The sequence below is a fragment of the Dendrobates tinctorius genome, unplaced genomic scaffold (assembly GCF_039654945.1).
Source record: "Dendrobates tinctorius isolate UK_male_01 unplaced genomic scaffold, ASM3965494v1 ptg000056l, whole genome shotgun sequence".
NCBI classification, from domain to species: Eukaryota; Metazoa; Chordata; class Amphibia; order Anura; family Dendrobatidae; genus Dendrobates; species Dendrobates tinctorius.
In genome coordinates, this window is record NW_027361724.1 from 15,201,562 (window position 1) to 15,227,467 (window position 25,906).

Sequence of the window (25,906 nt, forward strand, 5' to 3'; positions counted from 1 at the left end):
ATCTTTTTCTTACTTTTTTTATGTACAGTTTTTTAACTTTGCTACATCTTTTCCACGATGCAGCGTATCTATTCTTTCAGTGTTTTTGCAGTGTTTTTCATCCATTAAAGTGAATGGGTAAAAAAATGCAAGTAAGATACTGTTAGGTCACATGCACACGTTGAGTATTTTTTTAGTTTTTTTACCTTAGTATTTGTAAGTCAAAATCAAGAGTGGGTAAAGGATACATTTAAACTATGATTTTTTGGTGAGTTTTTTTATTCAGTGCATTTTCGGAAAAAAAATGAAAGCAACTTAATTTACTTAATAGATGCATAAATGGTGCAGAAAATCTGCAACATAAAAAACTTACCGATAGCTCATCATGGAAACCTAGCTTAAAAGGGCATATAAAAAGTGACTATGTGTGAATAGACCCCAAGTAAAGATTGTCTCTCTCTCTCTCTCTCTCTTCATAGTTGTATGATTATTATTATAGACAGGAAAGTTTCTTTATTGTTTGAATGAAATATAAAAAGAATAAAACTGAATTGTAACTAGCAAGAGCTCATTACATGATATAAAGTCACTGAGCATGGACAGTCTGACAAGCTTTATTTCCATAAATTACAGTATGCAAAACACTTTAAGCTTCCGGATAGGCAAAGCAAATGACAATTAATTTTGCTTACTGCAAGTGACACAGGTGTTGTAAAATGATAAGAAACAATGCAAATGCATTAACATTGTTATAGAAAGGAAATTTGTGCAGAAAATCAAATATTTTTTTCTTTAAACTATGAAGATTCATGGAGGTGCAAGATCTAAAACAGAGAAAAATAAAAGTGAGTTGATATAATATATGAACTACTTGTTGAGTAATCCCAGAAATTTCTTTTATAGAAGATAGGATTGTGAAAAAACATGATCTCAAATTATTAAAATAAAAAATGATTATATGAAAAGCTGCTTTGACTCACATTAGGACTCTTCTGAGCATATAGCATTACATGTGAACTCATAAATTAGGCCTTAGCAACATTGATATTTATTGGATTGTCCAGTCAGGCACCATTTTGTAGATTATAAAGGGCTGGGGACAAGTTAAAGGGATTGCCTACTGCTAGGACGACCCTTTCTAAAATATTATATTCCCAATTGTAACATAAAAATGCCCAACGCAAATTGTCTCTTAAGAGGAAGAGGACTTGAACTCTAATGCCACCTATTGGAAGGAGCAATCCTACAAATCATTATCAACTTAGCAATAATGGCTTGTAGGATTGCTACTTCCTATAAGTGGCATTAGAGTTCAAGTCCGTTTCCTCTCTGAAGAGACAATTTGCATATTTAATTTCCCAGATGAGCATGCAAGGCGTTTAAGTCTCCTCATACTGGCATGTCAGAGATGGCATGTCACTCTCCACAAGGAGAAACCTTATCCCTTAGATAAAAAATACCCTACACCCACCACCTGTACCAACACCATTCCAGTGGTGGAGCCCAACATTACCACTGATTAGCTGCAGAGCTCACGGCACATAACAATCAGTGGTCGCTAATGTTGCAGCAGGAAGTGAATGAACAACAGCTCAATTGTGGCTGCTGATTGGCTGCAGGGTATATATATATATATATATATATATATATATAGTACAGACCAAAAGTTTGCACACACCTTCTCATTCAAAGAGTTTTCTTTATTTTCATGACTATGAAAATTGTAGATTCACTTTGAAGGCATCAAAACTATGAATTAACACATGTGGAATTATAAAAAAACAAAAAATCACACAAGCGCTTACCAGCAAAAACAGGGGAAACACATATAATTCCACACATGTGGAATTATATAATTAACAAAAAAGTGTGAAACAACTGAAAATATGTCTTATATTCTAGGTTCTTCAAAGTAGCCACCTTTTGCTTTGATTACTGCTTTGCACACTCTTGGCATTATCTTGATGAGCTTCAAGAGGTAGTCACTAGAAATGGTCTTCCAACAGTCTTGAAGGAGTTCCCAGAGATGCTTAGCACTTGTTGGCATTTTTGCCTTCACTCTGCGGTCCAGCTCACCCCAAACCATCTCGATTGGGTTCAGGTCTGGTGACTGTGGAGGCCAGGTCATCTGGCGTAGCACCCCATCACTCTCCTTCTTGGTCAAATAGCCCTTACACAGCCTGGAGGTGTGTATGGGGTCATTGTCCTGTTGAAAAATAAATGATGGTCCAACTAAACGCAAACCGGATGGAATAGCATGCTGCTGCAAGATGCTGTGGTAGCCATGCTGGTTCAGTATGCCTTCAATTTTGAATAAATCCCCAGCAGTGTCACTAGCAAAGCACCCCCACACCATCACACCTCCTCCTCCATGCTTCACGGTGGGAACCAGGCATGTAGAGTCCATCCGTTCACCTTTCCTGCATCGCACAAAGACACGGTTGTTGGAACCAAAGTTCTCAAATTTGGACTCATCAGACCAAAGCACAGATTTACACTGGTTTAATGTCCATTCCTTGTGTTCTTTAGCCCAAACAAGTCTCTTCTGCTTGTTGCCTGTCCTTAGCAGTGGTTTCCTAGCAGCTATTTTACCATGAAGGCCTGCTGCACAAAGTCTCCTCTTAACAGTTGTTGTAGAGATGTGTCTGCTGCTAGAACTGTGTGTGGCATTGACCTGGTCTCTAATCTGAGCTGCTGTTAACCTGCGATTTCTGAGGCTGGTGACTCGGATGAACTTATCTTCCGCAGCAGAGGTGACTCTTGGTCTTCCTTTCCTGGGGCGGTCCTCATGTGAGCCAGTTTCTTTGTAGTGCTTGATGGTTTTTGCCACTGCACTTGGAGACACTTTCAAAGTTTTCCCAATTTTTTGGACTGACTGACCTTCATTTCTTAAAGTAATGATGGCCACTCATTTTTCTTTACTTAGCTTCTTTTTTCTTACCATAATACAAAATCTAACAGTCTATTCAGTAGGACTATCAGCTGTGTATCCTCCAGACTTCTGCACAACACAACTGATGGTCCCAACCCCATTTATAAGGCAAGAAATCCCACTTATTAAACCTGAGAGGGCACACCTGTGAAGTGAAAACCATTTCCGGTGATTACCTCTTGAAGCTCATCAAGAGAATGCCAATAGTGTGCAAAGCAGTAATCAAAGCAAAAGGTGGCTACTTTGAAGAACCTAGAATATACAGTAAGACATACAGTATTTTCAGTTGTTTCACACTTTTTTGCTAATTATATAATTCCACATGTGTTAATTCATAGTTTTGATGCCTTCAGAGTGAATCTACAATTTTCGTAGCCATGAAAATAAAGAAAACTCTTTGAATGAGAAGGTGGTCCAAACATTTGGTCTGTACTGTATATATATGTCTTTGTTTGCGTATATACACCATGTGCAGAATTATTAGGCAAGTTGTATTTGAGAGGATTCTTTTTATTATTGAAAAACAACTATGTTCTCAATCAACCCAAAAGACTCATAGATATCAAAGCTTAATATTTTTGGAAGTTGGAGTGGGTTTTTTTTAGATTTGGTTATCTTAGGAGGATATCTGTTTGTGCAGGTAACGATTACTGTGCAGAATTATTAGGCAACTTAAAAAAAACCAAATATATACCCATCTTACTTGTTTATTTTCACCAGGTAAACCAATAGAGCAACGCAAAATTTAGAAATAAACATTTCTGACATTCAAAAAAAAGCAAAAAAAAAATCAGTGACCAATATAGCCACCTTTCTTTACGATGACACTCAAAAGCCTTCCATCCATGGATTCTGTCAGTTGCTTGATCTGTTTACGATCAACATTGCGTGTAGCAGCCACCACAGCCTCCCAGACAGTGTTCGGAGAGGTGTACTGTTTTCCCTCCCTGTAGATCTCACATTTTATGAGGGACCACAGGTTCTCTATGGGGTTCAGATTGTCATGATCTAGGTTAGATTATGACAGATTATGCACAAGTAACCTTTTTTTTTGCTTTAAGCTGTTTGCTTAAAGTTAGTTTTGCCCCCCCCTGGTGGTCATTAGGGTCATTACACTGTGGTTGTTTTAGTTCTAGTTTTGCCCCCGGTGGCCATTAGCGTCATTGCACTCTGGTTACTTAAGTTTAGTTGCCCCCGGTGGCCGCTAGTGTTATTGCACATGATAATGAAGCAGGTGTGATTCCATGGCTGCTACCTATAAAGGAGTAGCAGGTGGTCTCACTCACTGCTGGTGATATTGCTCATTTCCAACCAAGTCTGGTGAAGGAATGACAGATAGGAGTTCCTTGCAGTTCAGGGGAGCTCTGGTGTAATTGCTTCAGGCGGAAGATGAATTCAGGTGTCGAGCTTCAGGGGTGAAGCTGAACTTTGGTGTTGTACTCTGTTGCTGGGAGCAATAGCAACAGAGCAAAGCTAAGTGGTGTTTTTCCCTGTTTGTGACTTTCCTTGTGTGTGTATTAGTGCAGTGGTGGGATTAGTTTCTGCACCGTCCAATTCACTAGTAAGGGATAGGTGCAGGACGAACTAGGGATTTGAGGTATGCAGCTCGTCGCCAGGTGTGGAACCTGCCTAGGGATCGTCAGGAGTGTAGGGACACTGACTCAGGGGAGTGCAGAAGCTCTCCACATCCCCGTTCCCTATTGCAGGGCCCTCCATTGTAACGGTTTCCCCGGAGTTTCCCTTAACTCTGTCTAAATTCACCTTGCTGGAGGCAAGTGTATCCAGGTTCATGGGTGTTATAGAAATTCGCCCTGCTGGAGGCAGTGTATCCAGTCACACGTGACATTACACAGATGAGGTGAACAAGGGGGCCATGTCATTATTTTTTCTTCTTTTAGACCTTTACTGGGCAGCCACGCTGTGGAGTATTTGGATGCATGGGATGGAGCATTGTCCTGCATGAAAATCATGTTTTTCTTGAACGATACTGACTTCTTCCTGTACCACTGCTTGAAGAAGGAGTGTTCCAGAAACTGCCAGTAGGTCTGGGAGTAGAGCTTAACTCCATCCTCAACCCGAAAAGGTCCCACAAGTTCATCTTTGATGATACCAGCCCATACCAGTACCCCACCTCCACCTTGCTGGCATCTGAGTCGGAGTGGAGCTCTCTGCCCTTTACTGATCCAGCCTCGGGCCCATCCATCTGGCCAATCAAGAGTCACTCTCATTTCATCAGTCCATAAAACCTTAGAAAAATCAGTCTTAAGATATTTCTTGGCCCAGTCTTGACGTTTTATCTTATGTTTATTGTTGAAAGGTGATCGTTTTTCAGCCTTCCTTACCTTGGCTATGGCCCTGAGTATGGCACACCTTGAGCTTTTTGATACTCCAGTAACGTTACAGCTCTGAAATATGGCAAAACTGGTGGAAAATGGCATCTTGGCAGCTTCATGCTTGATTTTCCTCAATTCATGGGCAGTTATTTTGCGCCTTTTTTTATCAACACGCTTCTTGCGACCCTGTTGGCTATTTGCCATGAAACGCTTGATTGTTTGGTGATCACGCTTCAAAAGTTTGGCAATTTCAAGACTGCTGCATCCCTCTGCAAGACATCTCACAATTTTTGACTTTTCAGAGTCCGTCAAATCTCTCTTCTGACCCATTTTGCTGAAGGAAAGGAAGTTGCCTAATAATTAAGCACACCTTATATAGGGTCTTGATGTCATTAGACCACACCCCTCCTCATTACAGAGATACAAATCACCTGATTTACATAATTGGCAGTTGGTTTTCAAGCCTATACAGCTTGGAGTAGGATAACATGTATAAAAAGGATGAGGTTATCAAAATACTCATTTGCCTAATAATTCTGCACCCAGTGTATATATATATATATATATATATATATATACACTGTATGCACACTCACGTAAACATAACGTCTTTTCAGTTTGGTCCCCAGTGCGATTTTCACGGGGCCATCTTTATTAACCGCACAGGTACATGGACCAAAGAACATGACTGGGTGCATTGTGCCATGAGACAGGTGAGGGTCAGGTGAATAGAATTCCTTTATTTCTTTTTAGATGTGCTAATAATGTTCTGTGTTCTGAACAGACATCATACTCTAAAAATATACATAAATTCAATGCAAATCATTTTTCCTGGCCAAACCTCAGCCAATCTCCAGCTAATCATCATAAGAGGACTAAGATGGCAGTGACAGGAGACTTTAGCAGGCCAGATTAACTCATTGGCTCTCCATTGTTGCATTATGGTGGGGCCGGTGGGAGTACACTCGCAATTGTGCTTTTAAAATGCTGCTGTCAGTGATTAACAGTGGTATCTAAATGGTTAACAGCAATGATCAGAGTTTACTCCAGTCACTGCTGTTACAGGCAGATGCTGGCTATGTAACTCGACCGGCATCTGCCGCACATAAAATGTAAATAGGTCATTAAGCAGTTAAGGTGTAGATGTGTAAGAGGAATTTATTTGGAATTATAATAGCAAAGTTTAAACCTTACTACAGATATATACCATTGGCTTTGCTGTGATAACTGAGAGCTTGATGCATTTAAACCCACCATTGCTTTGTCAAAGTCTTGCAGGCTAGTATCCATGGTATCCATTAGACCGGCTGGGCCTGGAATGGCCATTATAATTAGGAGGATGAGAAACATTGTTCCGGTTGGGAGGAGGTGGTTGGTAATGTCCATGACGGGGAGGAGATGGTTGGTAATGTCCATGACGGGGAGGAGGTGGTTGGTAATGTCCATGACGGGGAGGAGGTGGTTGGTAATGTCCATTATTATAGTTGGGTTGGGGGTGATTCACTGGATAGTTCCCTGTAAGATGAATATTACAGTTTGATCATAAACAATAGATTATTGCTAGAATCACAGCTATAATATGCATCACTTATTACACTAAGACCTTGATTCATCAAGAAATCTGCTCCAGTTTTATGGCATACAACTGCTTGAAATGTCATAAAAATTTTTCCAGGACTTAAAGTTACACAAAAGTGTTATGACTTTTGGCATCTTTATGCCAGTCCTGACCAGCTCCTCAAACTTTATGGAAGTGTGGGCCAAGGTGTCCATACGTACCTGAAAAATTCATCATAATTTACACACAAAAAGCAGTTGTGGTGCACGGCAGCTGTAAGATGTACGACTTTTTACGACTTTAGCACATGTTACTCCAGCGCACACTTCATCAAGACTGGAGTACTGATGAATCGGAGCCTATAAGTTGGACACCATGTTATACCACATAGCTAGGTAGGGATGGATAGTTTGACAGTACTGGAGGTTTGGTTTGCATTATCCTTTATAAAACTCTTAGTTGCTCCAAATATAAATGCAACGTTCAAATAACACATGCTGAGAAAAAAAATTGTTTAAATGTTTAGATATGTATATACCTCTGCTCTGACAGCGCTGTGAGACAGGGCTAGCTTTCAGGAATGGGATCAATATATAAAAGGCTAGGACTATACAGCGACTTTGGTTTTGACATTTGTCATGTACAGTATGTGATCAAAGTACGCTAGGTGTCTCTGCTACTTCACAGCGCAATACAAGTGACTGGTGTAACAATGCTACCTCGAGAGTACAGTGACAAGCAAGTAACAAGATGTTCAGATATTTTACAACTTGCTTGTCGCATTGTGACCCCACTCATTTGTATTGTACCATGTTGTTGCAGCGACATCTTGTAAAATGTAGCCGTGTGGCAGGTGTTGTAGCCCCAGCCTTATACACTTATGACATAACCTAAATGTACTTGATCGGGATAACCATTTAAGATTCATGTGCTTCCATTCAGAAACATCATTTATAAAGTCCACTATTGCAGGCATAAAACAGCTAGTTTATATTTGCTCTTATTAGGATTCTTCATAATCTGTATTATGGTGCTGTTCCTGGAGTGATTGTAGGAGTTTGCAATATGATTTATATTCAAAAGGCAAATCTAAGATTAGAAAAACTGTCAGATGATGTCATAATACTCTTAATACTAACCATGATTCGGCTGGTTGTTATTGGGATAACCTTAAAAAGAAAAAAAATACATATATTTATTCAACTATAACTAACACTTTTATTATATCCATATGCAAATGTACAGGTTTACTATAAGGTTTATTTTGAGCACATCCAGTAGTTGGAAAAGGACACACTATCTATTGAATTTTGCTTCTATCTGAAATAAATATTGTTACAGTTGATGGAAAATCTCCTCAAAACATATAAAGATCTTGGCTGTAAAATGTCCTTAAATATTAATTTCTAACATTCGCATTTAAACTTTTTTCCTCCAAACTGGGGACCAGTGAGCGACGAGCACGGTGAGAGATTTCACCACAATATTGAGGCTATGGAGAAAATATATCAAGGAAAATGGAATCCATCAATGCTTGCAGATTACTGTTGACAACTGTAACTGTAAGAGATGATCTGATGCAGGAGTACAAGAGACAAGCAGAAATGAGTTGTCACTGAATGACGACCAATTTTTTTGTGTGTAATTTATGTAACTGTTTATAAATCACAATAGCAGACACGTTTTAGTTCTTTGAATTGTTGCTACGTTTCCTCTAAATAAATATCAGACAAGTGGCATAACAAAATATTCTGGATCTTTATATTTGCAGAAATAATAATGTTTCAAAGTGCTGAAACGTTTGTGCATTAATTATATATAGCAATAAAAGGAAAAAACTCTTTGATATTATAGAAACAAGAGCCAGCTAAATATTTTCATAGTCAGATTTGAATTCAGGAGATCAAAGTCATTAAGAAATAGCGCATTTCATAACTGAACATAATAATAATAATAATAATCTTTATTTTTATATAGCGCTTACATATTCCGCAGCGCTTTACAGTTTGCACACATTTTCATCACTGTCCCCGATGGGGCTCACAATCTAAATTCCCTATCAGTATGTCTTTGGAGTGTGGGAGGAAACCGGAGTACCCGGAGGAAACCCACGCAAACACGGGGAGAACATACAAACTCCTTGCAGATGTTGTCCTTGGTGCTAACCACTGAGCCACCGTGCAGGAGTGACATGACAACGAACATGACAACGTTTTGAAAATATGTAGAAGCGTGCAATGAAACATTATGATTTAAATGAAATAACAAAGACCAGAGAGTAAAAATACTTGATTAGTAATGAGTAGAAAAATGAAGTAACCCATTATGCAGCTGTATAAATTGAAATGCCATGACACGTGTTTCGCTTTGCTTCCTCAGGCAGCGCGTACCTGGTGCTGTGGCTTAGACTACTTTCACACTTGCTTTTTTTTGCAGCGCGTTCTTCCCTAAAAAAAAAACATGGAAAAAACGCATACAAACGCATACAAATGCTGCGTTTTTTTCAAGCATTTTTATGAGCATGCATGAAAAAAACGCAGCGTTTTTATGCGTTTGTATGCGTTTTTAGTGTTTTTACCGCATTTGCGTTTTTTTCCAACATTAGTTGGCCCCTCACACTAACCCAAACCATGACTTTACTAACCCTAACCCTGACCCTAACCCTTAACCAAACCATACCCTAACCCTGACCCTAACCCTAACCCTTAACCAAACCAGACTAGCCCTAACCCTAACCCTTAACCAAACCCTACCCAAACCCTGACCCTAAACCCTAGCTAACCCTAAACCCTAACCCTTAACCAAACCATACTAACCCTAACCCAAGCCCTAACCCTAACCCTAAACCCCCTTAACTAACCCTAACTATAACCCAAACCCCTAAATTCCATTGTCTAACTAATGGCCATCAAAAAAACGCATGCGCAAAAAAACGCATACATGAGCGTGGCAATGCGCACATATGCGCACCCATAGAATTATAATGGGTGTCTTGCTGTAAAAAAAAACGCATTGCGCGCGCATGCGTTTTTTTGAGGCAAGTCGGACGCCCAAAAAATGCAACAGGATGCATTTTGTGCGCCCAGGCGCACACCACAAAAAAACGCATGCGCGGAAAAACGCATACAAACGCATGTGTATGCGCACATAAGCGCGTCCCATGCAAAATATAGGGAAAAAAACGCATGCGTTTTTTAGCGCTAAAATCCAGTGCAAAAAAACGCAAGTGTGAAACCAGCCTTAGCTTTTATCACCTGGTGCTATGGCATAATTTGTTAAAGCCCCTGTCTAGAAAACAGGAGATCTTGAGTTTGAGGTACACAAGCGAAACACTTGTGGTGGCATTTTAAGTCATACAGCCAAATTACAGCTTAGTTAATTTTTCTACTTATTATTATATTAGTACCAGGTGACCTTGACGTAGTCTCAGATATGCACTGCCTCATTGAATGACATTGGTCTGAGTGCAATCCAATTTTTTTTTTTATCGGATTACACTCAACTGATTTATACACAATTTATACACAAGTGTGAGCGAAACCTTAAACGCATATTTGCTGCCATAGAATTGACATGTTGCAGATTTCTAACAGGCACCACAGGTCAGTTTACGCTCAGTAAAATAAAAACACAGTGGACATGAGAGCTCTATGAATCCCATCCATGAAGCAGCAAAAATATGCAGCGACAAAATACTCACCAAAAGCTCTTCGTGGGAACGTAGTCTTATACTCTGCACTTTTTGTGCATGAAAATATGCAGCGTTAAAAATGCACCAAATACTCATTGAGGGAACTTAATGATAGGGAATGTCCACTTGGTAAATGCTTTGGATGTACTGTAGATTTTACCCTTTGCATTGCAAAGATTAAGGCTAAGGTTGCACAGCGACGTTGGCTCTGACAGCCGACGTTTGCCCGGTGCCCTTGCTAGCGAGTTAACCAGCTATTGTGAGACTGCAGGGTGGCTGGTAAACTAGACAAATGAGCTAAACACTTTAAAATAAAAAACAATCCCTCTGTTCTTGAGAATAGAGGATTATTAAAAAGAGGTAGATTCTTATATCTATGCAACGGTTAGGACAAGGGTGGTGAACCATTTTTCTGGAAAGGGCCACTTGGATATTTATACCATCCTTCGGGGGCCGTACAAATTGGGCTCTAACTCTGCCCACAAAGTACTTCATGATGCTGGCACTGGTGTCAGGGTGTAATCTTTCATTGCACAAGCCTCAGAATTCAGTACTGAACTGTGGTCCCCGGAATAAAAGGTCATTGTGGATCGTAAATGGCCTGTGGGCCTAAGGTTCCCCACCCCTGGGTTCGAAAACTTGCATCAGATTGCTGTAAGGATATATGAATGCATTAAAATTAAAAAAGATTGTGTTCAAGGGTATGCATTTGCTACAAGCAGCAATTCCACAATAAAATGGTATTCTTCTACTTATTAGATGAAGAAAATATCTGAATTTATACTTTATGGAAAATATAAGTATTATAGAAACCCAATGACTTGGTACTCTGATCACATAAGCACTAATTTATCTTAAAATTTGGGATTGACAAGTGAATTCTCTTTAATAGTTTAATCCATAAATTGAAGAACAAATGCATCAAATAATATAAAAAGATGGAGTTTCAAAGGTTTTATAGACAGGAGAATATGTGGGAGGTCAGAAGGTCTTAAACTACGTCACATACCGTAAGAAGACATGGTGAAGCACCTGTAACAAAAAAGACACTTTATTAATTTATTTGAATGTACTTTTGTTATGAGTGAACCTGGCCAAACACACTAGATAGTTGTCAGACAAACAACAGTTCTCCCGACAGCCATCTCTCTCAACTCCCCCATGTACAGGCCGGGATTTGGATGTTTTGCCTCCAGCAGTTCGCCCCCAACAGTTCGCCCCCAGCATTTGGCCCCCAGGATGTTTCGCCACCGCACATTTCGCCACCAGCAGTTCGCCCATTTCGCCCCCAGCAGTGCGCCGACGGATGTTTCGCCCCCAGCAGTTCGCCCCCGGATGTTTGTGAAATGATGGGGCGAAATGTGCGGGGGTGAATTGTATCTGGGGGCGAACTGCAGGTGGCAAATTGCTGGGGGAGAACTGTTGGGGGCAAAACTTCCTATAACCGCACTGGCTGCATCCTGCTGTATTGTCTACGAGAGGGCCAATGCCTCTGGCAGCGGGTTATCCCCACGCCAAGCAGAAGGATCAGTCGTTGAAATCCTTCGCCCCCAACGTAGTCTGTCGGAAGAGAGTCTGGAGGCTCCCATACACATTAGACTGTCAGTCAACCGTGACGTTCAGTTTGGCAGACTTTAGTATAATGTATATTCGGGCCTGAAGTCACATGTTCATTGCACATGTCTGCATTTATTCTTCATCGTTTTGTGCATGGTTAACTGGGTATTTGAAGGGCACATCAGAAACACATGGTTAACAGGACAGGGTAGTGTGCATAAGATAAGATGACTGTACTAGAAATTCCACACCTACACAGATGAATCATCACTATTTATACCGTACATTATCATAAAATATAATCAACGGTTCTTAAATGCACATAGTACAGTTTAATGGCTTGCACTTATTGTACTGTATATACAATTGTGTTATGTTTATCTGTGAAAACTTGAGTAAGGGTTTGTTATGTAATTGGGTGTAATGGTGTAACTCCAAGTCATGCCATAACCAGAGCATATAAACAGCAGCTAAAAGAGTGGTTTTCTTTAAAAGGTTGACCAGTACTTAGACCGTGAGGAGCTAGCCTTAGAATAGGTCATCCATGGTTGGACATACTATTGGTGCAACCTGTGCAGTCACACAGGGGTCCAAGAGGTCAGGGGCGCACTACAACCTTGAAGGCCGAAGGCAGGTGTAATTGTGCAATATGATGAGCTATTGGACTGCAAAGGGCCCATATAATGTTTTTGCATAGAGTCCCACTTATGTCTGCGTCTGCTCCTTAGGTCATGAATATGTTGGGGGTTGTGTGACACCCAGTACCCCAGTCGATCATCTCCCGTGGTGGCCAGATGTAAAGCGAATGAGATCTGAGCTGAGTACCGGCCACTACACAGAGTATGGAGCAGTGCTGCTCTGTACACTGATTACATTCAAGGAGCTACAAACAGCTGATAAGTGTGAATGCCCCCACAAATCTTATATTGATGAGCTATTCTGAGCAAAGGTCATCGATATTTAAGTTCTCAACAACTCCTTTAACCTCTTCACGATGTAGGATATATATGTGTGTTCTGCGTTGGGTGCAGGTGCATGGAGCGGGATCAGGCGCTGAGCCTGTCCAATTCATACTGGATGTCAACTGCCTTGTACAGCCAGCACCTGCCTCTAACAGCAGCAACTGGAGTTAACTCAGATCTTAGCTGTTTAACCATTTAAATCCTGCAGTCAATCTACGACAGCGGCATTTAAATAATTTTGTCCCGTGTGTGACAAGATTGTGGGGTGCCGATGAGTTACCATGACAGCTGTGGACTACTGAAGGCCCCCATTACCACTATCTTTGTAATTTATAAAGCCCAGCCTGTGGCTTCATATGAGATAATTTAATTAATTACATAAATGTAGCATTGCAGTATATAGTACAAGTATATAGTTCAAGTTTTCTAGGGGGCCTAAGAGAAAAAAGGGAAAATCAATAAAACAAAGTTTTTAATAAATATTAAAACAAATAAAATGAGAAAAGTTTGAATCATTCTTCTTTTCCCAATTTAAAAATAAAGATAAAAAAAACTAAATAAATATGCATGATATGATAGCACTCCAAAAAAAATTTGATTTATTAAAATAAATTTAACCTATACGGCAAATGACAAATTGTTGATTTTTGTTCATTGCGCATCACCAAATAAAATGGAATAAAAAGTGATCATAATATTGGATATACACCAAAATGATACCAATAAAAGGCTTATGTGGCGCCCCTGAGGCTCAGTCGCCACAGAGGTACTGCACCTCCTCCTGAGGTGTGGTGCCCCACCATCCAGGTAGGGTGGAGACACCTGACCACGCTCCAACACCTGCACCCCACACCACAAAGTAGTGTAGCAAAGCACCTTCGGCGGCTCCCTGCTTGGAGTATAGCAAAGCACCCATTGGTGGCTCCCTGCTTGGAACACGAAACGTGCTAGGAGGTGGGTGGAGTTAGTTTACATGACAAGGAGTGGGAAGAGTTGAGGATTAGAAGTCAGTTGGTTATGGAGTTGGAGGGAAGAAGATCCCCGGAGAGAGGGATAGATGGATGGAAGTGCTGCAGCAGATCCCAGTGATCTGGGTCTGCTGGCACGGGAAAGGAAGAGAGATAGAGTAACATAGACCAAAAGCCTGATCTTCCATAGAAAGAAAGATTAGTACGGAATGTGAGGAGTAAAAGAGACCAGAGGACGTGGGTGAGAAGAGAACCCTAAGCGCAAGGCCGGGGCCCAGTCCCGAGGTTGTATGGATACTAATGGTCCTGCAGCAGACACCGGAGGAATAGAAGTAGTGACCACTTTATTCCCACACAAAACTTGGGGGCACAACAGCAACTGGATAGTGAGCCAGGACTTAGTAACAAGGAGTCCCCGAAGCAGGCTACAGCTGTCTGCCGTACAAGTAGAGTTCATAAGAACATCGAACAGGAGGCACTCCAGTGTAACTCAGTACTAGGGAGTACTTCACTTAAAGGCACTATAAGAGGAGACGTTCAGAAAGGCACATGTTGGCGGAGTGTTGGAAAGGAGTATTCCATCTGGCCTGGAGGTTGACTGAGTCCCTGACCCGGAGGACAATGCACGGAGGCAGGCACCTGTTTGTACAACAGACTGTGAGTAAAGCTTTGGAACTACATGCCCTGGTGTTCTCCACTTATTCCCTGCGCCAACCTGTCCAGCACTGCTACCCCCTCTGCGCCTGACACTACACCATCTACGTGTCCCTTCACTTACTCTGCCCTGGGACTACAGCCCTGCCTGTGGAGGGCGATAACATCACTGCTGCACCACACCATCTGTCCCAGAGGATCTGTCTGCAGCGTCGGCTTACATCTTCATTGCCAAACACCACAGGTGGCGTCACGAATCACTTAGAAACTTTTAGCACCATAAGCACACTGAAACAACCCCTTTAACAATGGGCGCCCAGGGCCACGGACCGGGTCGCCGCTGCTGTGACAATCCCCTCTGAGAGACCGGCCCGGTACCGAGTGCCCCGCAGCCCTGGGTGTGAGGGCGACCCACTTACAACATAAACAGCAAGCCCCTCGACTCCATAGATCAAGAAAATTAAAAAGTTACATTTCGGAAAATGACGACACAAGCCAATTTTTCATTTTTTAATTTGTAATTAATGTATACTTATAGAAATGTGGTATTGCCGTAGTCTGACCTGAAGAATCATATTACTATATCATAGTCACCACACAATAAACGCTAGAAAAATTAAAAGAAAAAAATTGGTATAACTGCAATTTTTCATAATTTCCCCCTATTTGGAATTATTTTCTGTTTATCAGTAAATTACTGTATATGGTTAAAATAATGGTGTCATGTCATTCAAAACTGCAACTTGTCCTACGAAACACATACAGTTGCTTATCACAAAATTAGAATATCATTAAAAAGTTAATTTATTTCCGTTCTTCATTACAAAAAGTGAAACTCATATATTATACTGTCATTACAGACAGAGTGATCTATTTCAAGTGTTTATTCCTGTTAATGTTGATACAGCTAATGAAAACCCAAAAGTCATTATCTATAAATTAGAATACTTTATAACACCAGCTTGAAAAATTATTTTAAAATCCGAAATGTTGGTTGTTATGAATGGGTCACCGAGGAGGAAAAAACCTAAACATGCTAAGCTCAGAAAAACCTGATTGGTTGGTAACTATGCAGATTGCAGATCCCTGATCCTACCACACAACTAGCAGCAGCCGTGGAGTGTGCCTACGATGAACCTAGACGCCTCGTCACGGCTGGAGGACTAAATAAGCCTAAAGCAAGAAAAGGGAAGACTAACTGCCCCAGAGCAGACCCCAAAGGAATAGACAGCCCCCACACATGTATTGACGGTGAAACAAGATGAAAACACAAACACAGGTAGGAAAATAGGCTGAGCAAACGATGGGGCCCAAACTAACTAGAAAGGAGAGGAAAGGAAAGACACTGTCTGCAATCTGCAAAAAACCCTACAAAAATAATGTCCAACACTTCTGATAGCAAAATTAACCCTGAAGTCACTAGACTTCTACCACTATATCAGCACTCTGAAATATTCTGAGACAGAGCAAAAAGAGGCCAATCTAATAAGGGACAAAAAGCAAATTGACAAATACAGATAATTAAGAGTGGAAATTCAGCACAGCCCAAGCCGGGGCTGGCTGACCACAAAAAGCTGAATAGACCAATAAAATCAAGTGTGAACATTAACAGAGAAACTTAGCTTGAGCTGACTGGAACAGAGCTGAGAACCAAGACCTGACAAGCAGAAGGAATCACCAGCAACTGAATAGGGCGTCGGCTGTCTTAAGTCCAATCGTCATCCTCATTCTCAGGTGGCAGATCTCCATCGATCAAATCAGCATCACTACCTCCTGTTACCACCAGAGGGAGTCTGGAAGGAGAACTCACAACTGGTGAACCAGAGAATGAACTCACAACAGTTGGCCTACTGAAATGTATGTTCAGTAAATACACTGAATACTTGGTCGGTGTTCCTTTGGCATCAATTACTGCGTGGCATGGAGGTGATCAGCCTGTAGCATTGCTGAGGGGGTATGGAAGCCCAGGTTGCTTTTAAAGCAGCCTTCAGCTCGTCTGCATTGTTGGGTCTGGTGTTTCATCTTCATTTTGACAATATCCCATAGATTCTCTATGGGGTTAAGGTGAGGCGAGTTTGCTGATCAATCAAGCACAGTGATACTGTTGTTTGTAAACCAGATATTGGTACTTTTGGCAGTATGGACCGATGCCAAGTCCTGCTGGAGAATGACATTTCCATCTCGAAAAAGCTTGTCGGCATTGGGAAGCAAGAAGTGCTCTAAAATTTCCTGGTAGAAGGCTGCGCTGACTTTGCGCTTGATAAAATACAGTGGACCTACACCAACAGATGACATGGCTCCCCAAACCATCACTGATTGTGGAAACTTCACACAAGACTTCAAGCAGCTTGGATTGTGGCCTCTCCACTCTTCCTCCAGACTCTGGGACCTTGATTTCCAAATTAAAATCAAAATTTACTTTCATTTGTTGAAAAGAACACCTTGGACCACTGAGCAAGAGTCCAGTTCTTTTTCTCCTTGGCCCAGGTAAGACGCTTCTGACGTTGTCTAAGTGGCTTGACACAAAGAATGCGACACTTGTAGCCCATGTCCTGGTTACATCTGTGTGTGGTGGCTCTTAAAGCAATGACTCCAGCAGCAGTCCACTCCTTGTGAATCTTACCCAAATTTTTTCATGACCTTTTTTTAACAATCCATTCAAGGCTGCGGTTATCCCGGTTGCTTGTGCACCTTTTTCTACCACACTTTTTCCTTCCACTCAACTTTCCAATAACATGCTTGAATACAACACTCTGTGAACAGCCAGCTTCTTTCGCAATGACCTTTTGTGGCTTACTCTCCTTGTGGAGTGTGTCAATGACTGCCTTCTGGACATCTTTAAAAACAGGAAAAGAACAGCATTCCATCCAGGTGATTGAAAAATTTCTTGAAAACTTTACTCTGCCATAATGCAACGTTTCAACCCTTATGGGTCTTAGAAATTTTTCAATCACCCGGATGGAATGCTGTTCTTTTCCTGTTTTTAATGGTTTGCTCTCCAATTGTGTCATTGGACTCTGAACTTGCATTCAAATATTGAAGTGCTGCTGGCTGTATCTTTTCTATTGCCTTCTGGACATCTGTCAACTCAGCAGTCTTCCCCATGATTGTGGAGCCACTGAAACAGACTACGGGACCTTTTTAATTTAAATGCTTAGGAAGCCTTTGCAGGTGTTTTTTGTTAATTATTCTAATTTAATGAGATAATAACTTTTGGGTTTTCATTGGCTGTAAGCCATAATCATCAACATTAACAGAAATAAACACTAGAAATAGATGACTCTGTAATTACTCTATATAATATACAGTATGAGTTTCACTTTTTGCATTGAAGAGCTGAAATAAATTAACTTTTTGATGATATTCTAATTTTGTAAGAAACACCTCTACCTTCATATGGCTATATTGACAGAAACATAAAATAGTTACGGCTCTTGGAAAAAAATTAAAATGCAACAATGAAAATTGGCTTTAATGGGAAGGAGTTAAAGAAACTGGGGTAGAATCTCTTCCCAGAACTGTTTCTTGTAAAACTAGGTCAACAGTATTGAAAGTATAAAACAATCAATGGGATGAAATCACAAATACGACATGTTACAGTTTAAATTATTGCATGTTTTTAATGAAAATCATGCAAAAACTTGGAAGCAAAATGTTATGTGAAAAGAATGGCCAAATACAAGCAACTTTCCTGCTAAATAAGAGGAGTATACATTGACATATAAAGTCATAATGCTAATGCAAAATCCAATCAGACAGAGCAAACTATGCTGTTAACATTTCAAAGAAACAAAGTAGAAATTGAAAAATCAAATATGATAAATGAGAATAAAACTACTCTCCTTTACATTTTTTTTAAAGAGAAAATGTCAGTAGGTTTTTCTATGTAATCTGAGAGCAGCATGATGCAGGGGCAGAGACCATGATTTCAATGACTTGACACTCATTAGGCTGCTTCAATAAAAAGTGTTTTATCATCAGGAGATTATTATCACTCCAAGACTAGGTGTCTCCTGCCTTCTAGTCCAACTGCTCTCTATAACCCCACTCACTAACTGGCAGTTTAATGTCAACATACAGTGTACACAGAAACCTGCCAATCAGTGGTGTGGGCGGGGTTATAGAGAGCTCAACATTCAGAGAACTGCTAGATCTGCAACAGAGAAAACTGTGATTGTCTAAAAATGACAGCAAGCAGCCCTGTAAGTGATAAATCACTGGAATAAGGGTACCGTTACACCTAGCGATGCACCAGCGATCCCGACCAGCGATATGACGTGGTCAGGATCGCTGGTGCATCGCTAGGTGGTCGCTAGTGAGCTGCCACACAGGCAGATCTCACCAGCGACATCGCTGGGGACGGGGGTCTTGCTACTTACCTGTCAGACGCGGCGATGCTGCGTCCTCCCGCCCGGCTCCACGCGTCGCTCGTCGGCGCCACAGGAAGCCCAGCAGGAAGCGGCCGACAAGAAATGATCCAGGAGCTTCTCGCGCGATCAGCGATAACCAGCGGGGGAGCCGGTCGGAGGTAAGTATCACACATAGCAATATCGCTAGCAATATCGCTGCAACGTCACAAAATCGGGGACTTTACAGCGATATTGCTAGCGATATCGCAGTGTGTAACGGGGGCTTAAGTGTCTGTCTCTACATCGTGCTGCACGCGGATTGCATAGAAAACCTATTCCCATTAAATACGAAAAAGCTGAGAGTTAGATTTGCATTAAATCACATTGTATAGTAATAAAATTTCTAGCAATAATATAAAATCTGAAATCAAGGTGTTGCTAGATTTGACATTTCCAAAAATTTCCTGCAAAGTAGTAACTAAGATAGCTGGATATAAAATATATTTTAGATTCTAGTAACTGCTTATAATTTGTTTTATTTTTTATAATTACTTACCTAGAACTGAAACCTTGGTAGAAATAGAATGTGTGCGTATTGCTGAGAAAGAGCCGGACTACTTATAGAGCTGTGAAAGGCTGGGTGGAAACAAGCATCATGCCTGGTACACAATGGGCATGGAGATCGCAATATGCACACCTAATAGACTTCATCAACCCCTTCATGTGTCACTACTATAAAGTACCTGTGATAACAGGATGACAGGCAGTGTTGCAATTTACAAGACTGTGCTCTGCATAAAACTCTGTTCACACTTTTATTACTGTTATCTCTGTTATGACTGATCTGTTTCGAAATTAATCCCAATTTATCCTAATGAATTAAAAAGCCATATAGTTACATTTTTTTTCCAATGGGAAGCCTTTCTTGCAATAAAACTTTTTATCACCCTACGCAGTGACAATGTGAACACAGCCCAAAATTCCATTTACACTGACGGATTTCGGCACAATGGCCAATACAAGCTGTACGGGGAAGAGCAATTGTTAATATGATCGTTCTGTCTCAATTTAGCATTCTTGTTTAGGAATAGTGTGGCTTTTTTGATGGGTTTTTTTTTTCAATCTTTTTCAGTGCAAAAACATTGCAGAAAAAAACTCATCAAATACTGCAATCAAATAACGTTATGGCTTTTCTAACATGTATTAAAAAATGCATGGGGAGGAATGTAACTTGTGCACATTTGTTGTGTTTTCCCAGTTGAATGAACTGAAACGTTGTTGCAAGCAAATTTTGAAGACTTTTTTGATATGGATTGATGAACCATGTCAAAAACTTCTGTGTGAATACACCCTAAGGGCTCGTGCAGACAACCGCATTTTCTGTCTGAGTGCAATCCAGCAAAACATTGGATTGCACTCAGAACAATTTTATTCTATGGGGCCGTGTTCCTGTCCGATTTTTTTTCCCATTGACCCGCATGGCCGAGTACATCTGATTATTGGATTGCACTTGGCCATGCAAGTCAATGAGTCCATGGAAAACATCCTACTGCACTCGGATGACTTTTGAGTGCAGTCTGATTTTCACGCACTGACAGATTAGAGAAAATGGAGAATTTTTTTTCCATCTTCTCATCCAAAAAAATTGGATCACACTCTGAACATACTCTGATCAGAGTGTGATTATCAGAATTGGCTAGATTATCTCAGCTGTGAGAAAATATGGTGGTGTGACCCTAATCTTAGGGTGAATAATGGCGCATGTCAATGTACCCAAATAGAAGACGGCCCAAGCAAATGTTTACTGCAGTCAGGTCCCCACCATAAAGCCCAATAAATAGGCCAGAAAAGTTAACTATCAAAGCAAAGCTTCGCTCTACATTATTTATACTCTGTGAACAGGGCCAGTTTTAGGCAAAGTGGGGCCCTAGGCAAAAGTTTAAAATGGGTCCCCAAATGCTAACATATTGCACATCACACAGAAACATTTCTGTTGTATTTACATAAGTTGAGTTCAGGCCGCTAAACTAGTTTGACCGACAATACTGAAGTCGTTCGATGCTTGTTTCCCTGCCTCTTTCCACTGGCTGAGGAATAATAATGGGGACAGAACAATCACTAATAGATCCCCATACAGTATCATGTTATCAGCAGCACATCTACAGTTCACATCTGAGATGTGCTGCTGAGAACAATGATTTTTGTTCCGGCATAAACAATCCTATCACTTGATTAATAGGCAGCATTTTGCTTCTTTAGTATAATACACCCCATAGCCTTCCATATACTATAATGTGCACCACAGTCCTCCATATTGTAAAATGCACACCCCATTGTCCTCCATATAATATAATGTGCCCCATAGTCCTCCATATAGTATAATACACTCCCTATAGTCCTCCATATATTAAAATACACTCCTCAATCCTCCATATGGTATAGTACACTACTCAGTCCTCCATATGGTATAATACACTACTCAGTCCTCCATATATGTGAACACAAAAAGTCCCAGTAATAAATGATGTAGGAAAAAACTCATATATGAAGTCAAGTACACAAGAACAATGGAGGAGAATGAACCACCTCCTTAGAGTATAGTCCTAAAATGATTTTATTAAATATTACATTCAAGCAAAAACTGCTGTATACCAGTAAAAGGGACAGGTCACCTAATATAAGGTGCAAAAATTGCATATAAATACAGCCAGAACAATAATTTAATATAACATTAAATAGACATATTAAAGTGCAGTAGTGCTAAACAATATCCTTAATTGTGCAATGAACTGCCTATCTTTAGAACACCCTCAATAAAAGTGCAAAGTGCCAAAGAACAAGAGGGAAAATAAAGATGACCATATATAAATCTAAACAGGTGCAAAAACAGGACACATTTGGCTATATTTAAACAAGACAACCCGATGCTCTAATAAAGACCAAATGGGTACAATACTGTAGAGTAAATGGTGGCAAACTGACAAAAACGCACTCTGTTGCATTTTTGTGCGCTCAGCGCAGCGCCATAAGGGCGCAAGCACCGGCAAAATCATACCAGCGCACGGCCAGCGTTCCCAACGCTAAATATAGGGCACGTTGATCACATGCAGCGTCATGCAATCATAGGAGGAGCTGACCGGAGGAGGCGCGGCCAGGGGCGGAGCTTAGCGGTGGCCCTGCTCTGAGCCTCCGAACGCTAGTTTGAAAGTAGCCTAAAAAAGCTAAATTTGCTTGATATAACTTTATATGCCTGAAGACGTTGGGCAAGAGAAGCGATAAACTGATGATAGGAAAGAGTTTCTGTTCTGTATTTTTCAGAAGGGCTGAGTTGTACTTCTTCCGTATGGCCATAAACCAATGGATTGAGACACACGTTTTGGCGCCTGTGTCGAGTTATCGTCTGAACATACTCAGATGAACCACACAGCTCTTCGCCTTGCTTCTCATAAATTTTGAACGAGTCACGCTTTGATGCGACATAGCTTTTTTAAGCTGGTCAGTGACGCCACAGCAGTGTTTAGATCGAGTTTTGCGTGTTGTAGATTTTTACTAGTACCATCTGTTCTTTGCAGGACATCATTCCAGAAAGTCGTGTTAATAAATAATAATAAATAATATTTATTGGCCAAAATATCAGCTAATACCTCACTAATTGGTAAATTTTTTGCACTACATTTTTCGGGGTGCAGCAGAGCCCAGACACGTTTGGTCTCGTATGAGGGGTGTTCACACTGGGATGCATTGAGGGTGTGCTGGCCAGCCCGCCTAATCGAATAGTAGGGGCGTTACTAATAGGCTGTGAACCAGACACCATGCAGTTCCCATGTGTGAACGGTACCCTATGCGGACCCTCATTGTGCAATTGTATACTGGGCAGTCACCCCCTCCAGGAATGGGTATGTGGAGAGTGGCTGTTAATCTGGTATTTTGCACCTGTGTTGCTAACATCTTGCTTTATGGGCTGGCTGCACCCTGCAGTGCATTTGTTCTAGACCTGGGCAGGTAAGTGTTGCTGCCTTTTTGCTTGTTGTTATAGATTTTTACTAGTACCATCTGTTCTTTGCAGGACATCATTCCAGAAAGTCGTATTGATTTGTTAACTTGAGAAATAATTTCTCTGAGGACTTGTTCACCAATTACATTGATAAATTCTTCCATAATTGTAGATGACAGGTAGTTTGTATGACCCTTGCCACAATTGGTTTTGATATGCTGTGCAAGAAAGTCGTCGTATTGGGCAATGAAAGTTTCCATTTCTAGGTGATTCAACCAAATCGTTATCTCCTCTAAATGCTAAGCCACGCTCGGCAATAATCTGAATAACATTTACTACTCCTTTCAATACTGACCTCCAATAATGCTCCTGAGCCTCGACCTGTTGTGTTAGTTCCATATCAATTCGCCCAATCTCTTTTAACCTCATATTGAAAGCAATTGTAGAGTTAAGATGTTCCGCTGACTGCTCATGACTTTTTATACCTTCTTGTGAATATTTCCAATCACAGACTCCATTAGACGAAAGCTGAGAAGACTCAGATGCTGTAATAAAGCACATCAATCTGCATGTGAAGCAGTAAATGCGTCCTTTAAAGGGAGAGAAGCATAACCAATTCCTCATTATGACTTCTCCATTATGATTTTGAAGACGGAAAAGCCCAAGTGTGCACATTCTTGGAATATTGCAGTCTTTCTAGGTTGCTGAGCCGAGTGTGCAATGAACAAACTTTCATCACAGTGCTGGATTGTTGATACACCCCTTTTCAGCCAGTAATCTTGCATCTGTTCTGAAATAATGCATGGCCAAAGTCCAATTTCATCGCCCCCTGGTGGGCCCTCAACTTCACCTTCTTTATAAGATGTGCCACTATCAGTCTCCTTTTCTTTGTGTTCTTCAGTTGTACACGTTAATACTTCAGCCTTTTCTTTGCCAGGATCAAAAACCATTTCCACTGAAGCATTGTCAGGTTGATCAGATTCTTCAAGGTCATTATTCCTTTCCGACACTTGCCTTGAATGAACAGTGAAGAACTCGCCAATGTTCTTGTCTTCGCTATCTCTTCTGTTGATTTCATTGTTGCTTCTTTTGCCTTACGTCTTTTAGAAGCCCCAGACTCCCAAATTCTTGTGCGATGTCCGTGCCTATCTCCTTCATGATTGTCCATGATGGTAATCTAAAAGTAGCAAAATGACCTTGTCAACCCTTGAAGTTCTGAAAGGGAATTAAAAATTAAAATATGTACATATGTATGTATGTATGTATGTATGTATATTGTAGAAATTTGGGCTGTCTATATCAAAGACTGCTGCTGGGCTCTATATGCAAGAGGCTGCTGCTGGTCTGTATATGTATGAGAGGCTTCTGCTGGGCTGTATATATATATATATATATATATATATGTATGAGGGGCTGCTGCTGGGCTGTATATATATATATATATGGGGCTGCTGCTGGGCTGTATATATTAGAAGCTGCTGCTGGGCTGTATATATGAGGGGCTGCTGCCGGGCTGTATATATCAGAGACTGTTTACCTGGCTGTATATATCAGAGGCTGTTGCTGTGCTGGCTGTATATAGAATAGAGGCTGAGGGGCTGTATAAAGTGTATACACAGCATTATACTGTAAACAGGTCCACACTATACATACAGTATACAGAGACACTGTAATGCAGGATATAGTGTGGATCTGTATATACAGTATGGTACTGTGTAGGACAGGAGCTGCAAGAAAGATACACAGACAGACACACACACACAGACACACACACAGACAGACAGAGATCACTCAACCATCGCGACACTGTGAAGGCTAGACCATTTCAGTGACTGAAGATCCAGAGTGAAGTCCTGCCACACTCCGCGGTGGAGAATCCTCTTCTCGCGCCGACATCGTGGCTCTGCCTCCTTCCTCGAAGGTAGCTAAACTGAACAAACTCTCATCTGATCTAATCCGAGGGATCGATATAGCTGAATAAGTAGCGCAGCGCGCCTAGTAGCTTCTGTTGGGATCGGAGAAGGCTGCCGCATGCCATAAGCTAAGCATTAGGTACAGGTACTAAGGAAGTCTGGCTAGCCAGGTCAGTGGATGCTGAAGCCGGTGCCATGACTTTGCCGCTCTGCGCCAGCCACTGAGATGTAGGACCGTATCCAGGTCCCTACACTTTCGTTAGTTTCTCTTTTGTTAAATGTTCCTTATCATTAGAAACAGTTCACAGCAAAGAGAGACGTGTATTTTACATGTTTTGAGATATGTATCCCTATATTGGTGGGAGGCCCCCGCTTGGTGGGTGGCCTAGGGCCCGGGCCCCTTGGGCCCCCCTCAATCCGGGCCTGACACTCATGATTAGTGTTGAGCATTCCGATACCGCAAGTATCGGGTATCGGCCGATACTTGCTGTATCGGAATTCCGATACCGACTTCCGATATTTTTTCAATATCGGAATTCGGCATCGGAATCGGAAGTTCAGTTGATTGACGGCCTGACGTCATCATGATGCGCGGTGTGTGCGCATCATGATGCGCCGTCATTTCGGGCCTTCCGGGGGTCTCTGCCGGCCTGCCGGGGGGCTGTGCCGGCCTGCCGGGGGGCTGTGTGGACTGCCCGGGGTCTGTACCGGCCTGCTGGGGGGCTGTGCCGGCCTGCCGGTGGTCTGTGCACCCTGTGGGGGTCTGTACCGGCCTGCCGGGGGGCTGTGCCAGCCTGCCGGGGGGCTGTGCTGATGTCCGGGGGTCTGTGCAAGCATCGTCCGATGGGACTACAAGTCCCATCGGGCGATGCCTGCTACCATGACAGTGATTGACACATTAGCCAATGATGGGACAGTAGTAGTCCCATCATCCGGCTAATGTGTTAAATGTTAAAAAAAAAAAAAAAAAAAATACTACATACATACTACATGCATGCTACATACATACTACATGC

At 41.4% G+C, this 25,906-nt stretch overlaps 1 protein-coding gene across 1 annotated transcript; it reads right to left on the bottom strand.

Annotated features, from left to right (window-relative positions):
- Nucleotides 1-577: 577 nt before the first annotated feature.
- On the bottom strand, nucleotides 578-19,596 carry PRR4 (proline rich 4). Its single transcript, XM_073577519.1, has 5 exons — nucleotides 19,540-19,596; nucleotides 11,503-11,525; nucleotides 7,942-7,971; nucleotides 6,499-6,759; nucleotides 578-803 (listed from the first exon to the last, which is right to left on the bottom strand). The coding sequence occupies exons 2-4, from the start codon at nucleotides 11,513-11,515 to the stop codon at nucleotides 6,524-6,526; spliced, it is 279 nt and encodes a 92-aa protein (XP_073433620.1). The 5' UTR covers nucleotides 11,516-11,525; nucleotides 19,540-19,596; the 3' UTR covers nucleotides 578-803; nucleotides 6,499-6,523.
- Between the last annotated feature and the right edge of the window lie 6,310 nt (nucleotides 19,597-25,906).